The sequence below is a fragment of the Salmo trutta genome, chromosome 27 (assembly GCF_901001165.1).
Source record: "Salmo trutta chromosome 27, fSalTru1.1, whole genome shotgun sequence".
Classification (NCBI taxonomy): domain Eukaryota; kingdom Metazoa; phylum Chordata; class Actinopteri; order Salmoniformes; family Salmonidae; genus Salmo; species Salmo trutta.
In genome coordinates, this window is record NC_042983.1 from 34,683,970 (window position 1) to 34,696,830 (window position 12,861).

The 12,861-nt window shown below is 42.8% G+C and overlaps 1 protein-coding gene across 1 annotated transcript; it reads right to left on the reverse strand.

Annotated features, from left to right (window-relative positions):
- Window positions 1–3,617: 3,617 nt before the first annotated feature.
- Window positions 3,618–11,819, reverse strand: aqp3a (aquaporin 3a). Its single transcript, XM_029717855.1, has 6 exons — window positions 11,576–11,819; window positions 5,094–5,220; window positions 4,755–4,892; window positions 4,552–4,667; window positions 4,228–4,445; window positions 3,618–3,910 (listed from the first exon to the last, which is right to left on the reverse strand). Exons 1-6 carry the CDS (start codon window positions 11,681–11,683, stop codon window positions 3,703–3,705), a joined length of 915 nt encoding a protein of 304 aa, XP_029573715.1. The 5' UTR covers window positions 11,684–11,819; the 3' UTR covers window positions 3,618–3,702.
- Between the last annotated feature and the right edge of the window lie 1,042 nt (window positions 11,820–12,861).

Genomic DNA, 12,861 nt, shown 5'->3' on the forward strand with positions numbered 1-12,861 from the left:
ATTTGTATATTAATAGATCACTGCAGGTAGGTATGCATGTTTTAAATGAATATGATTGAGAATCCACTCTGGGTCGGTATGCACGTATTAGAAGTTCCCTCCAGGTACGAACACTCTTAGAAAAAGAAGAGATTCGAAAGGGTTCTTCAGCTGTCCCCATAGGATAACCCTTTTTGGTTCTTGGTAGAACCCTCTCTATGGAAAGGGTTCTACATGGAAACCAAAAGGGTTCTACCTGGAATCAAAAGGGTTCTACTTGGAACCAAAATGGGTCCTTCAAAGGGATCTCCTATGGGGACAACCAAAGAACCCTTTTAGGTTTTAGCACCTTTTTTTGTGTATGCATTTTCAGTGTAGAGCGTTCTTTAAAGCTGGCAGCCTCTGTGCTCCTCCATAAGGGGGTTCAAATAAAATACCAGTGGGAGTAAAAGCAGCTGTTTAAAAGTGGTTAAAAGTTATGACATGTAATAACACAGTAATAACATGATAACGTGTTAGAAGTCATGAAACTTGTTAGATCCACTTAAAATGTTATGGATAAAATACCAGTTGTAGCAACAGCATTTTAAAAATGGATACAAGTTATGACACAATAATAGCGTGATATTACTGCACTGTTGGAGCTAGGAACACAAGCATTTTGCTACACCCGAGATAACATCTGCTAAATGTGTATGTGACCAATTAGATTTACAAATTAGATTTTAAAAAAATGGATCTGATGTTTTGATGATTAATGATTTGATGATTAAAACTCACGAAAAGATACCTTAATATTTTAAAAGGGCGGCGAGGGTGGTGCTTGCTAAAACTCTGGGAGGGTTTTGTTGTTCCTCTTGAATCATCAATTTCAAAGTTTTAGCCAACCCAAGGACAAACTTCCACCCTAGAACAGCCATACTCTCCTCTGTGGTTATTAGCCATGACAGCCAATGTGAGTATCTTATTTGTGTCTTTAGGGAGCCTAGGTTTCTCTCTCATGGGTGGCACAAATTGGGATATGGGGAGGGAAATGGGAAGGGTATATGCAAATTACTACGTAGTGTACTGAAATAGGCAGGGAGAGTGAGCTCATCCATGGTGGTCGGCGAACCCGCAACCTTCTGGCCCTTAGCCCTGCTTGGCATGGACTGTACCACAAAACCATGCTGAAGGGGCAAAGTTGATATCCACATTTATAAACACAGTATCGCTACAGTTATAGTTATTTGTGGTGGTTAATTTTTGTTGTTGAGTTAATTCAATGAGGGGGGAGGGCGTGGCCATTTTTTTTACAGTACAAGGGTGGGTGTGCATGAGTGTGTGTGTGCGTTCACGTGCATGTGTGGAGAAGGAGAAGAGAACAGGACAAGACATGAAACCTCATAACATGAACCATATTTAAACCATAACATAACTTTATTATAATGATAGTACAAAAAATATTCCTGACCCAACTAACAATATACCAAAGGCCTTTAGGGCACAGGCATTAGAACCCTAGCAAAGTGTTACTGACACAAGGCACATATGGCAGTGGTTTATTGACAGGTTTAAATACTGCAAATATTTACAAGCAAAAAGTGTTGGCAATCAAACCCAATGAACTCAATGAATCAAATCAATGAATCTCAAATGTTTTCATATGGTGAGAAACCCAAGAGGTTTGGCTGATTAAGGAAAGGAGAACAGTGATTTTCATCACTCCAATGAGAGGTCAGAAGGCTGTGTTGCCATGAAACAATCAAAGTATACTGCTTGAACGCTTCACAGCTAGCTAGTTGTTAACTCTCTGAACAATAAGATATACAGAACGGATTGTTTTCTGGTTGTAGTCTTGTTACCTTGCCAGATAGACAGTATACAGTCTGTATTACATGTAATGACATAACAAGCATTCATCAAAAGTTGTTACCACACTACTTATCCCATAGAGAGGTGTTCTCTTTCGTCTGACCAGGATAACATCTGGTTAAATTCAACCTACGTTCACTGTTTGAAGGTATTCGTTCAATTTCCGTAACAAGAAAAAGCAGGCATTTCCTTGTGAGAGGAATGTTGACATTGACATTTTAGAAATTCCAATACTCTGGTCGTGGCACATCAGAGGAGGCTGGTGGGAGGAGCTATAGACGAACGGGCTGATTGTAATGGCTGGAATGGAATTAATGGAAGGGAGTCAACTACATGTAGTTTTCATATGCTTGATGTCTTAGATATCGTTCCATGAATTCCATTCCAGACATTACAATGAGCCCGTCCTCCTATAGGTCCTCCCACCAGCCTCCTCTGAGACACATACAATCAGTATAAAACATAGAAAACATTTCAAACAGTAGCCCTAAAGATATTAGGATATAAACTTCCATTGCTTCTAAACGTTTAGAATTAATATAATTCTGTTTGAGTCATGACATTCACCCTTTTTACTTAAGGACACGATTAAACTGCAATGTAAGACAAAGGAAGCCTAGAGCTAGATATACCGTAATTTCCTAACTTTTTTCCCACGCTTTGAACCTCGCGGCTTAAACAATGATGCGGCTAATATATGGATTTTTTCCGCTTCCAAAAAAACACATTCTGTGACGTGCTCAGTTTTTTGGAGGCATGAAGCTTTCATTAGACCAATGAAATTGCCGAATGGGTTAAGGTCAAACAACTTTTTTGTTTACTGTTTAGATTAAATCGAGCGCTCTCAAACTTCCCATCATTCTGATTACGGTAGTCATTTTGTCACCCTCATCATGGCAAAGACACAGAGAAATGCATATGATGCAGCTTTCAAGTTGAAGGCGATTGATCTGGCTGTTGGAAAAGGAAATAGAGCTGCTGCACGGGAGCTTGGTCTTAATGAGTCGATGATAAGACGTTGGAAACAGCAGCGTCTTATAAAGCTTACTGATAATTTTTAATTTTTTGTTACAAGCCGTGTTTCGTTAAAGCCTATTTATTTTTGTTACAAGCCGTGTTTCGTTAAAGCCTGTGTAAAGTTCATTTGTTTCAATGTACCAGTAGGCACCTGCGGCTTATAGACATGTACGGCTTATTTATGGTCAAAATAAAAACAATTTTAAAGTTCAGTGGGTGCGGCTTATATTCAGGTGCGCTCAATAGTCCGGAAATTACGGTACTGTAGCGATGCTAATGCTATGGAAAAGACTGCGGTCCATTGTGCATGTGTGTGCTGTATTTGTCTCCTTACAGACACACAGCTGTCAGAGTCAAGGATCATGAGGGACCCACCGGCCCTCCAGGAGACCATACCCCCCACTGGGACTGGCTTTAGGGGTACAGGATGCTTGTAGTGGTGGTGGTGGTAGTAGTAGTGGTGGTGGTGGTGGTGGTGGTGATGGTGGTAGTAGTAGTAGTAGTGGTGGTAGTAGTAGTGGTGGTGGTGGTGATGGTGGTAGTAGTAGTAGTGGTGGTGGTGATGGTGGTAGTGGTGGTGGTGGTGATGGTGGTAGTAGTAGTAGTGGTGGTGGTGGTGGTGGTGGTGGTGATGGTGATGGTAGTAGTGGTGGTGGTGGTGGTGGTGATGGTGGTAGTAGTGGTGGTGATGGTAGTAGTGGTGGTGATGGTAGTAGTGGTGATGATGGTAGTAGAGGTGATGGTGGTGGTTATGGTGTTGGTGGTGGTTGTGGTGATGGTGGTAGTAGTGGTGGTGGTAGTGGTGGTAGTGGTGGGGAGTGAAGGCTGCTGGAGAGTGGTAGGTTAAGAGACTCATACCATCTCTTCCTTTAGGGCATCCTTTTTGGTGATATTAGTGAGTCTAACTCTGACTTCCTCTTTCTCCTCTTCCTCCCTCCTCTTCCTGTCCCGAGCCTCTCCCTCTTGATGGTAGCCCACCATCAGCTGGTAGACTATCACCCCGAAGGTGGAGCCTATAAACGGGGCAAAGATGGGCACCAGGAACCAGCACTTACCGGCACTGTGAGGACCAGAGAGAGAGAGAGAGAGAGAGAGAGAGAGAGAGAGAGAAGCAAAGACATGGAGTACACAAGAGAGCGGAAAAAGATATATTCTTAATCTTGGCATCCTCTGCTTTTATCTGTTTGATCCATCATTAACATCTCCCATTTTGTCTCATCTGCATATCAATAACGCACAAATCCCGAACCAGGACATTCAACAGAGGGGTAGACGTATAGTGCTAGGATACATAAGAAGAGGTGTGAAGACAAGCAGAGAGATGAGGAGGCAACTAGAATAATGCAGAAATGTGTAGAGGATTGTGGGAGGACTCACGTGAAGACCTCGGTGCCCCAGCCTGCCAGGGAGGTGAAGAGACGAGGCCCCAGGTCCCTGGCAGGATTGACGGCGTAGCCAGAGTTGAAGCCCATGGACAGGCCAATGACCAGCACCACGAAGCCCACCGTGAAGGCCTCCAGGCCCTGGGGGATGGGGTTGTTATAGGGGTCCACGATGGCCAGGATACACACGACCAACGCTGCCGTGCCAATCACCTGAGATAGAGACACTTCCATTAACATGAAGAATTCCCAATATACTGGTAGTTCTATTCCCTGACCTAATTAGTTTCGGGGTTGTATGCAGAAGGAAGATGCTAACCTGGTCAAAGAAGCCATTGAGCAGGTTGAGATGTTCTCCAGGGTAGGTGGCGAAGATGCCAGCGGTGGCGTTGGGCCCGGTAACAATGAGCTTTCCAGCATAGCCCCACAGAGCGTCTGAGAGGAGATTGCACACAGACAAACATCATGAGATAACATCAACTGTAACAAGGTGTTACACTATACACATGTCCGAGGACTCACCAAAGTACAGACCAAAGATGATCCCAGAGCCCAGGAAAGCGCCCAGTGTCTGGAAGGCAAAGTACACTGGGAACTTTCTCCAGCGTTCTCTCCCAAGCAGGCAGAGGGCGAAGGTCACCGCCGGGTTTAGATGGCCTCCTGGGAATAACACACGTTGAGAGATTGTTAACATTAAAGCAGGACGGCTTCTTTCCAAAAGGACGTACCTTTCCAACACTGCAACACAGTCATTTATCAGGCAGAAGAACACATGACTATTATAGTTTGAGCCTTAGGACAACTCATGGGAACAAATCTGCTCAAGGAGAACCTTTACACCTAATCACATGATGTGCGTACCTGATACCTGGCCACAGACCAGGATCCCTAGGGTGGCAGCGAAGCCAAAAGCAAAGTTCACGGTGAGGAACATGCCATGAGATCCTCCACTAAGCACCAGCTGAGCCACCGCACCACAACCAAACATCTGTCAAGAGAGGGGAGAGACAAAAAGTATAACATGAGTACCAACAAAAATTGAGCGCCAACATCGTCTGCAAAAAGAGGACTGTAATGAGTGCATATGAGGAGCACTAGGTGTGTAATTCCAGAGCACAGCCAAACATACACCTTGCAATGTTAACACACTGCAATAGTCACTCAAGCTTTGTGCATCAAAAGGCTTTGTAAGTACAAATTATATATACTGAACAAAAATATAAACTCAACATGTAAAGTGTTTTTTCTGAAATAAAGGATCCTATGCGCAAAAAGATAATTTCTCTCAAATTTGGAGAACAAATTTGTTTACATCCCTGTTAGTGAGCATTTCTCCTTTGCCAAGATAATCCATCCACCTGTCAGGTATGGCATATCAAGAAGCTGATTAAACAGCATGATCATTACACAGGTGCACCTTGTGCTGGAGACAATAAAAGGCCACTCTAAAATGTGCAATTTTGTGACACAACACAACGCCATAGATATCTCAAGTTTTGAGAGAGTGTGGAATTGGCATGCTGACTGCAGGAATGTCCAACAGAGCTGTTGCAAGGGAATTGAATGTTAATTTCTCTACCATAAGCCACCACCAAAGTTATTGTAGGGAATTTGGCAGTAGGTCCAACCGGCCTCACAACCGCAGACCACATGTAACCACGCCAACCAAGGACCTCCACATCCAGCTTCTTCACCTGTGGGATCGTCTGAGGAGGGGGAGGGGGGTGTGGAGGAGTATTTTTGTCGGTAATAAAGTCCTTTTGGGGAGAAAAACTCATTCTGATTGGCTGGGCATGGCTCCCCACTGGGTGGACCTAGCTCCCAAATGGGTGGGTCTATCCCCTTCCAGGCCAATCCATGGCTGCGTCCCTGCCCAGTCATGTGAAATCCATAGATTAGGGACTAATGAATTTATTTAAATTTACTGATTTCCTTCTATGAACTGTAACTCAGTAAAAATGTAGCATTTATATATTTTTCAGTGTACAAACGGATATCCTAGATTTGTCATCCCTGAAGGTCAGCAGGGGTGTGCAAGTGAAACTGGACACCTTAAAGATTGAAATGGGATCCAGTCGCAAGGCCCCCTGGAGTGGATGCATCCCACTCAGACCACAGGGCACATAAGTTAAGGTTAGTTGCGAGGAACCATAGTTCTCGATAAAGGTCTTGGCGCCTAGCATAGGTTCAACATCACTGAGCCCAGTCTAAACTCCTGATGAGACCAGAGGGCCTCATGCTTCCAACTCGTTGGAAAAATACTTCAGGGGTACCATCTTTGGACATGTAGTCAAATGTCAGCGGCATCTGATAACATGTCAGTACGGCGCCAAAGAGTCGACTGAATTAGCCGAATCAAATTACTCCGAAAGGTTATTCTCGGAATCATTTGAAGTTTCATGACACAGTGAGCAATGACTTAAAAGACATCATCTAACAGAATGAATCACCTAAATCACAGCTGTCTAAATGGCTTGTTGGTGATAGCGACAGCATGTCATGACAGCATTACGCCATGACATTACATGACTACATTACGCAATCACTCACCAGAATGTCAGGCAGTTTATGCTGTGTCCTCATACAGCAACATTATGTTTAGCGATAGACCTGGTCACCCAGATATCCCTTTTAGCCAATAGCACTGGAGGGAGGGAGGTAGGGTGGTAGAGTCACATAGACAGGAAACCTCAGATAGCTTTAGATGCCGTCAGTCTTTTCAAACATCACTATAGATGAAAAATGTTTATTGGACAAAAGGACAGGTGAAGTGTGAAGAAGTCACCATACTCTTTCCATCACAGAGCCACTCCTACATAGCCACAGGAAATAGGGGTGCTGCAGGACAACCTGAAAAATCCCCCCCCCCCAAAAAAAAAATATTTTTTTAAGTGGGCCTTTACTGGTATTAGGGGACTAATATAGACCTCTGTAGCGCAGGCAACAAAAAAAATCTGCATCACTGACTTGCCAAAAAAGGTAGTTGTAAAATTAGGAACAGTATCTAGCAGGATTCAGTAATTGAAATTGTGAGAGTTGTTGCCGTCCCTTTCTCTGAGATTGTCATTCTAATGGAATCCAGCAAGAGCAAAACCCTGTCCTAAACAATTACATCCAAAGGTGCAAAGTCATGGACAAAGACACTAAACATCTGCATCAAATTAAATATTTTTCTTGATAAAATAACATGGAAAACAACCACTTTTCGTGCAGTATTAATTGACCATCCTTACAAACCACTTAATGTAAATTTACATTAAAGTATTTTACATAGGCTGGTCATCTAGGTTTGTACCTGTAGACTTTCCATCACCATGAAGAAAAACAATGCACAATACAGTAATTGAGTACATTGAGACATCAAGTGGTTTGTGATGATGTGGCTCGGTTGGTAGAGCATGGTGCTTGCAATGCTAGGGTTGTGGGTTTGATTCCCAAGGGGCGAGCCGTATGAAAATGCATGCGATCACTACTGTAAGTTGCTGTGGATAAGAGTGTCTGCTAAAACGGAAAAAGAATGAATAGACCATTTCAGTTTTCACATAGAAATAAGTTGCATTTGCAAAGTATTTCAAGAAACTGGAAAACATATATCAAGCAAGTATTTTTATATTCCACAAATATTATCAGATTAACTGTTTTGTACAGATAATTGTCAGATTCAAGTTACAAATGTTTTATTTTATTTTTTAAATCACAAATGTAGTGCACTGGGCCTTTACTAGTCCTGCATTAGAGGACTGACAGAGGACCGTAACACTGAGCCTTTACTAGTCCTGTATTAGAGGACTGACAGAGGACCGTAACACTGAGCCTTTACTAGTCCTGTATTAGAGGACTGACAGAGGACCGTAACACTGGGCTTTACTAGTCCTGTATTAGAGGACTGACATAGAGGACTGCAACACTGGGCTTTACTAGTCCTGTATTAGAGGACCAATATAGTCGTCCTCAGCACATTTATTATGCACATTTCTTCCCCAAACTACTTCCCGCGGTTATGCACTCCTATGAACATTGTTTGAAGATAGTGATTTGGGGGTGGTCAGTCGTGGTTTTGTGTGGCAGTATGTGGTCTCCCGCCTCTTGGATTTAAGCAAAGCAGAGCACACAGACTGTTTCATAAATGGAGCTGAAATATAATGAGAACAACTATTGCTGTTTTCCCCCCTAATTCCTGGGTTTATGTAAGGACTGTATTGTTTCCTGGGTGGTGCACATGCACACCACTGCTGGGGCCTGAAGGACGTGTTCTGTATGTCCAACCACCTGTCACACACAGGGGATCCTGTAAGAGCTCAGGAAAGACCTGTCTGCTGATAGAGTTACTGTCACCCGCTGACCTTCAGAGACAAAGAGTGCCTGTTGGCTCCCCACTGACCCCCTGGAAATGGAACTGGTCCCCTTCACTCCAGAGACATCATATTCATTCAGAGGCTTCTAATTGACGACTTCAGTTTAGTTTCACTATATTCCTATTCCTTCAGTGTAAACTGGAGTCAGGTATATAATTGTAAAGAATGCAGAGATCTGTTCTCCATATATAGGGGTGAAGCTGTGCGCATGCCAAATCTAATGCGCACACATGCACACACACACACAGAAAACCACACATACACTGAAAAACACATACACACACACACACACCACACACACACACACACACACACACACACACACACACACACACTGAAAACCACATATACACACACACACACACACACACACACACACACACACACACACACACACACACACACACACACACACACATACACACACACATACATACACACTGAAACACACACACACACACTGAAAACCACATTTACACACACACACACACACACACACACACACACACACACACACACACACACATATACACACACTGAAACACACACACATACACACTGAAACACACACACACACTGAAACACACACACACACTGAAACACACACACACACACACACACATACATACACACTGAAACACACACACACACACACACATACACTGAAAATCACACTGAGAATCAGTCATTAGAACGCCTACCTGTTCACTCATTACATTACTTAGTCATTAGCACAACTTGAAGACAGACGACGTCTACCTGTGTCCTGGAGAGCATTTGGCGTGTTCACGTTTCACCCATTGTGTTGTCGCTGTCACTCCCAATACTTCCTCCCATAACATACATTAACATTAAGCATTGAAGAAAAACTTTGTTTAAAACATTTGTGAAAGAGTCTGCAGCCGGGAGTAAGACTGAATGATCCCTCCATCAACTCTCTGAGCCAAATAGTGGAAGTTAACTGCCTAGAGACCCGCAGGTTGTATACTCGCTAAACTGTCCAGTAGGTGCTTAGTGGCCATTGACTGCTAGAGCCAGATAACAATACAAATAGCAGGTGTTGTTTCATTTGTCTTGTTTCTTTATTTAACATGGTCAATGGCCAAGGGTCTGGGTTCCTTTATATGAATGACTGAGGGAAGATTCATCTGTCAGTTTTATTAAAGCCGAGTGATGTGGAGGGATGAGTCCTTCTAGGAAAAGGCCACTCTAAGAGGGCAACAATCAACAGCGGTCAAAAGTGCAAGCAAGAAGCAATCATCCCTAATATTCTTTTTAAAAACAAGTTGTTACAATATCATAGTTTTGTGCTAAATTGAAGCTCTCAAATGTTCTACTGCTTGAGATCCTGCACCTCCTATAAAATATTAGCTCAACAGTATTGTGGAGTTCATGCATCGGAATATAAACAGTACCGGCACCAAAAAATTACTACCGACACATATTTCAGTCCAAGTCAAGCACTGCTTAGTCTCCTCAGGGACATACATCTTACACACAACGTACACTATGTTGAATTCTAGACTACCAATATCTCTGTGTTCAATATCAACAAGTCTTGTGCCATGTCACCATGATGAAGAATGGAACAAAGGAACAAATATGGCAGACACAACATGTGTCAAGTACACAGAGATTTACAAACACACATTTACAAACACACGTGTGTGTGAATGTGTGTTTATGGATATGATTCAAAAACACACACACACACACACACACACACACACACACACACACACCAAACTGAAATATGACAGCAGAAGGGCATGAGGTTGCCGGGGGAGCTTAGGATCCTGGATCGTTATGCTGGGTAAGTATCATGTGTCCATGTTCTTGCCAACAAGAGCAAGCATATTTTTGTACAGACTCAAGGAGTGTGATTTACAGCTGCCTATATGAGTCTCACATTCCCGACCCCTGTCACTTTGAAGTCAAGTGCAAAGGCTAGCACAACCTGTAAACCCATGCTGAACTTATCCACCAGTATCCATCGCTCTCACATCTTGGCACTACAACAATGATCCATACTCAAGTTATTGTTCATTCAGAATTAATACAGACAAGAGGAGCCAAGAAAATGTAACCTGCAATGTCATATTTCAAGGAGATACAGGTATGAATATGCTCAAACTAATATTTATTGTTGCAAAGAATCATGAAAGTAAAACATGCAGTCTACTCTTCCAAAGAAAGCTTGAGTGAGGATAACCTGACTATAGATGTGGAAAATGACTGAGGATAACCTGACTATAGATGTGGAAAATGAGTGAGGATAGCCTGACTATAGATGTGGAAAATGAGTGAGGATAGCCTGACTATAGATGTGGAAAATGATTGAGAATAACCTGACTATAGATGTGGAAAATGTTTGAGGATAGCCTGACTATAGATGTGGAAAATGAGTGAGGATAGGCTGACTATAGATGTGGAAAATGATTGAGAATAACCTGACTATAGATGTGGAAAATGAGTGAGGATAGCCTGACTATAGATGTGGAAAATGAGTGAGGATAGCCTGACTATAGATGTGGAAAATGATTGAGAATAACCTGACTATAGATGTGGAAAATGTTTGAGAATAACCTGACTATAGATGTGGAAAATGATTGAGAATAACCTGACTATAGATGTGGAAAATGATTGAGAATAACCTGACTATAGATGTGGAAAATGTTTGAGAATAACCTGACTATAGATGTGGAAAATGATTGAGAATAACCTGACTATAGATGTGGAAAATGAGTGAGGATAGCCTGACTATAGATGTGGAAAATGAGTGAGGATAGCCTGACTATAGATGTGGAAAATGATTGAGGATAACCTGACTATAGATGTGGAAAATGATTGAGGATAACCTGACTATAGATGTGGAAAATGAGTGAGGATAGCCTGACTATAGATGTGGAAAATGTTTGAGAATAACCTGACCATACATATCATGAATGAGAATGTGAGTAAGGTGGGGACAGATAGAGGGTCTCTTACCACCAGGATGAGGGTACCCAGACACTCTGCCAGAGCCTGGCGCAGCAGCAGGTTACGGATCTGGAAGTTCCGTGCCAGCTTGTCCAACCATATCTTCTGTTTTCCCATGGTTCAGTGATGCTCGGCAAGATAGGTCCTCCTGAGTGTGTGTGATGGCTGATGCCCTGGCCTCCTGTACTGTGTCTGGTGACAGTAGGTAGGTAGGGCCTCTTGAGTGTGTGTGATGGATGAGGCCCTGGCCTCCTTCTCTTATAGGACCTGGACTTCCTGTGGCTCCTGCCAAAGACAGCCTCCTCGAACACTCCCTTCTCTCTCCCTCCCACAATCTCTCTCCCTCCCTCCCTCCCTCCCTCAGTCTCTCTCCCTTGTAACTCCCAAACACTCTCTCTCTCCGTCTGCCTCTTCTGATTCGCACTCTCTCTCTTCTCCTTTCCGCCTGTCCATTTTCTCTGTTGTTCCTGCTTTGTCTGGTCTGAATAGAGGTGCGATTCACTCAAAACCAGTTATAGGGATAGACCTTACACATGCTTTATGAGCTTGCCATACTATCATCTGGTAATACATCAACAGATCTCAGAACTGTCTGACAGCCCTTTGCTTGACATGTGTCAGCCTGCCTCAGGGCCCTGCATGGTGTCTGTAATGAAACTGGCAGTTTGTTGAGTGCACTCAGATCTACCTGACAGAACGTGAAAACCACTATACTGAAAATGTTTAAAGTATTTTAGTTATTTGTGGGAAGAAAGGGACGGCCATAGTTTACTGTATGTGAGTGTTAGGTTGAGTATCTCTACTCATGCTAGTGTGATATATGTTTTGAATTGACGTAGGCTACTTGTACTCTGTGATTTGTGCTTTGCTACTTCACAATGTACTGTGTACGGCTTCCTATTGTGTTGGAATATCAAATGCAATGTTGGATACAGCAGATAACAGAAAAATATCAAGGTACATCATATTTGTTCAAGAACTGATTGCATCTATAATATACTGTATAATCTATACTTTCACAGTTAAGTTGAATGCAATGTACTCTAGTACCTCAACGGGGGGGTCACACTGCTTCTTGGTGTGAGAAGCATACATTTTGAGCAGTTATAGAGATATAATGACAGGCACCTCTATTCAGAGCAGACAAAGCAGGAACAGTACATGGTGATGACGTTTCAGGCAGAACAAAGAAACAGGATGAACTAAAAGGAGAAGAGAGAGTGTGAGAATCAGAAGACATCACTTCAGAAGAGGAAGAGCTAATTTCCTGCAATTCTAAACATATTTCCAGGTGG

Bases quoted from the DNA above. Each gene is read 5' to 3' on its own strand.
- aqp3a (XM_029717855.1), bottom strand. From the start codon at position 11,683: ATGGGAAAACAGAAGATATGGTTGGACAAGCTGGCACGGAACTTCCAG. The intron at 4,668-4,754 runs GTGAGTCCTCGG...ATCTCCTCTCAG, and splicing joins CATCTTTGGTCTGTACTTTG to ACGCTCTGTGGGGCTATGCT. The intron at 3,911-4,227 runs GTGAGTCCTCCC...TGGTCCTCACAG, and splicing joins TGGGGCACCGAGGTCTTCAC to TGCCGGTAAGTGCTGGTTCC.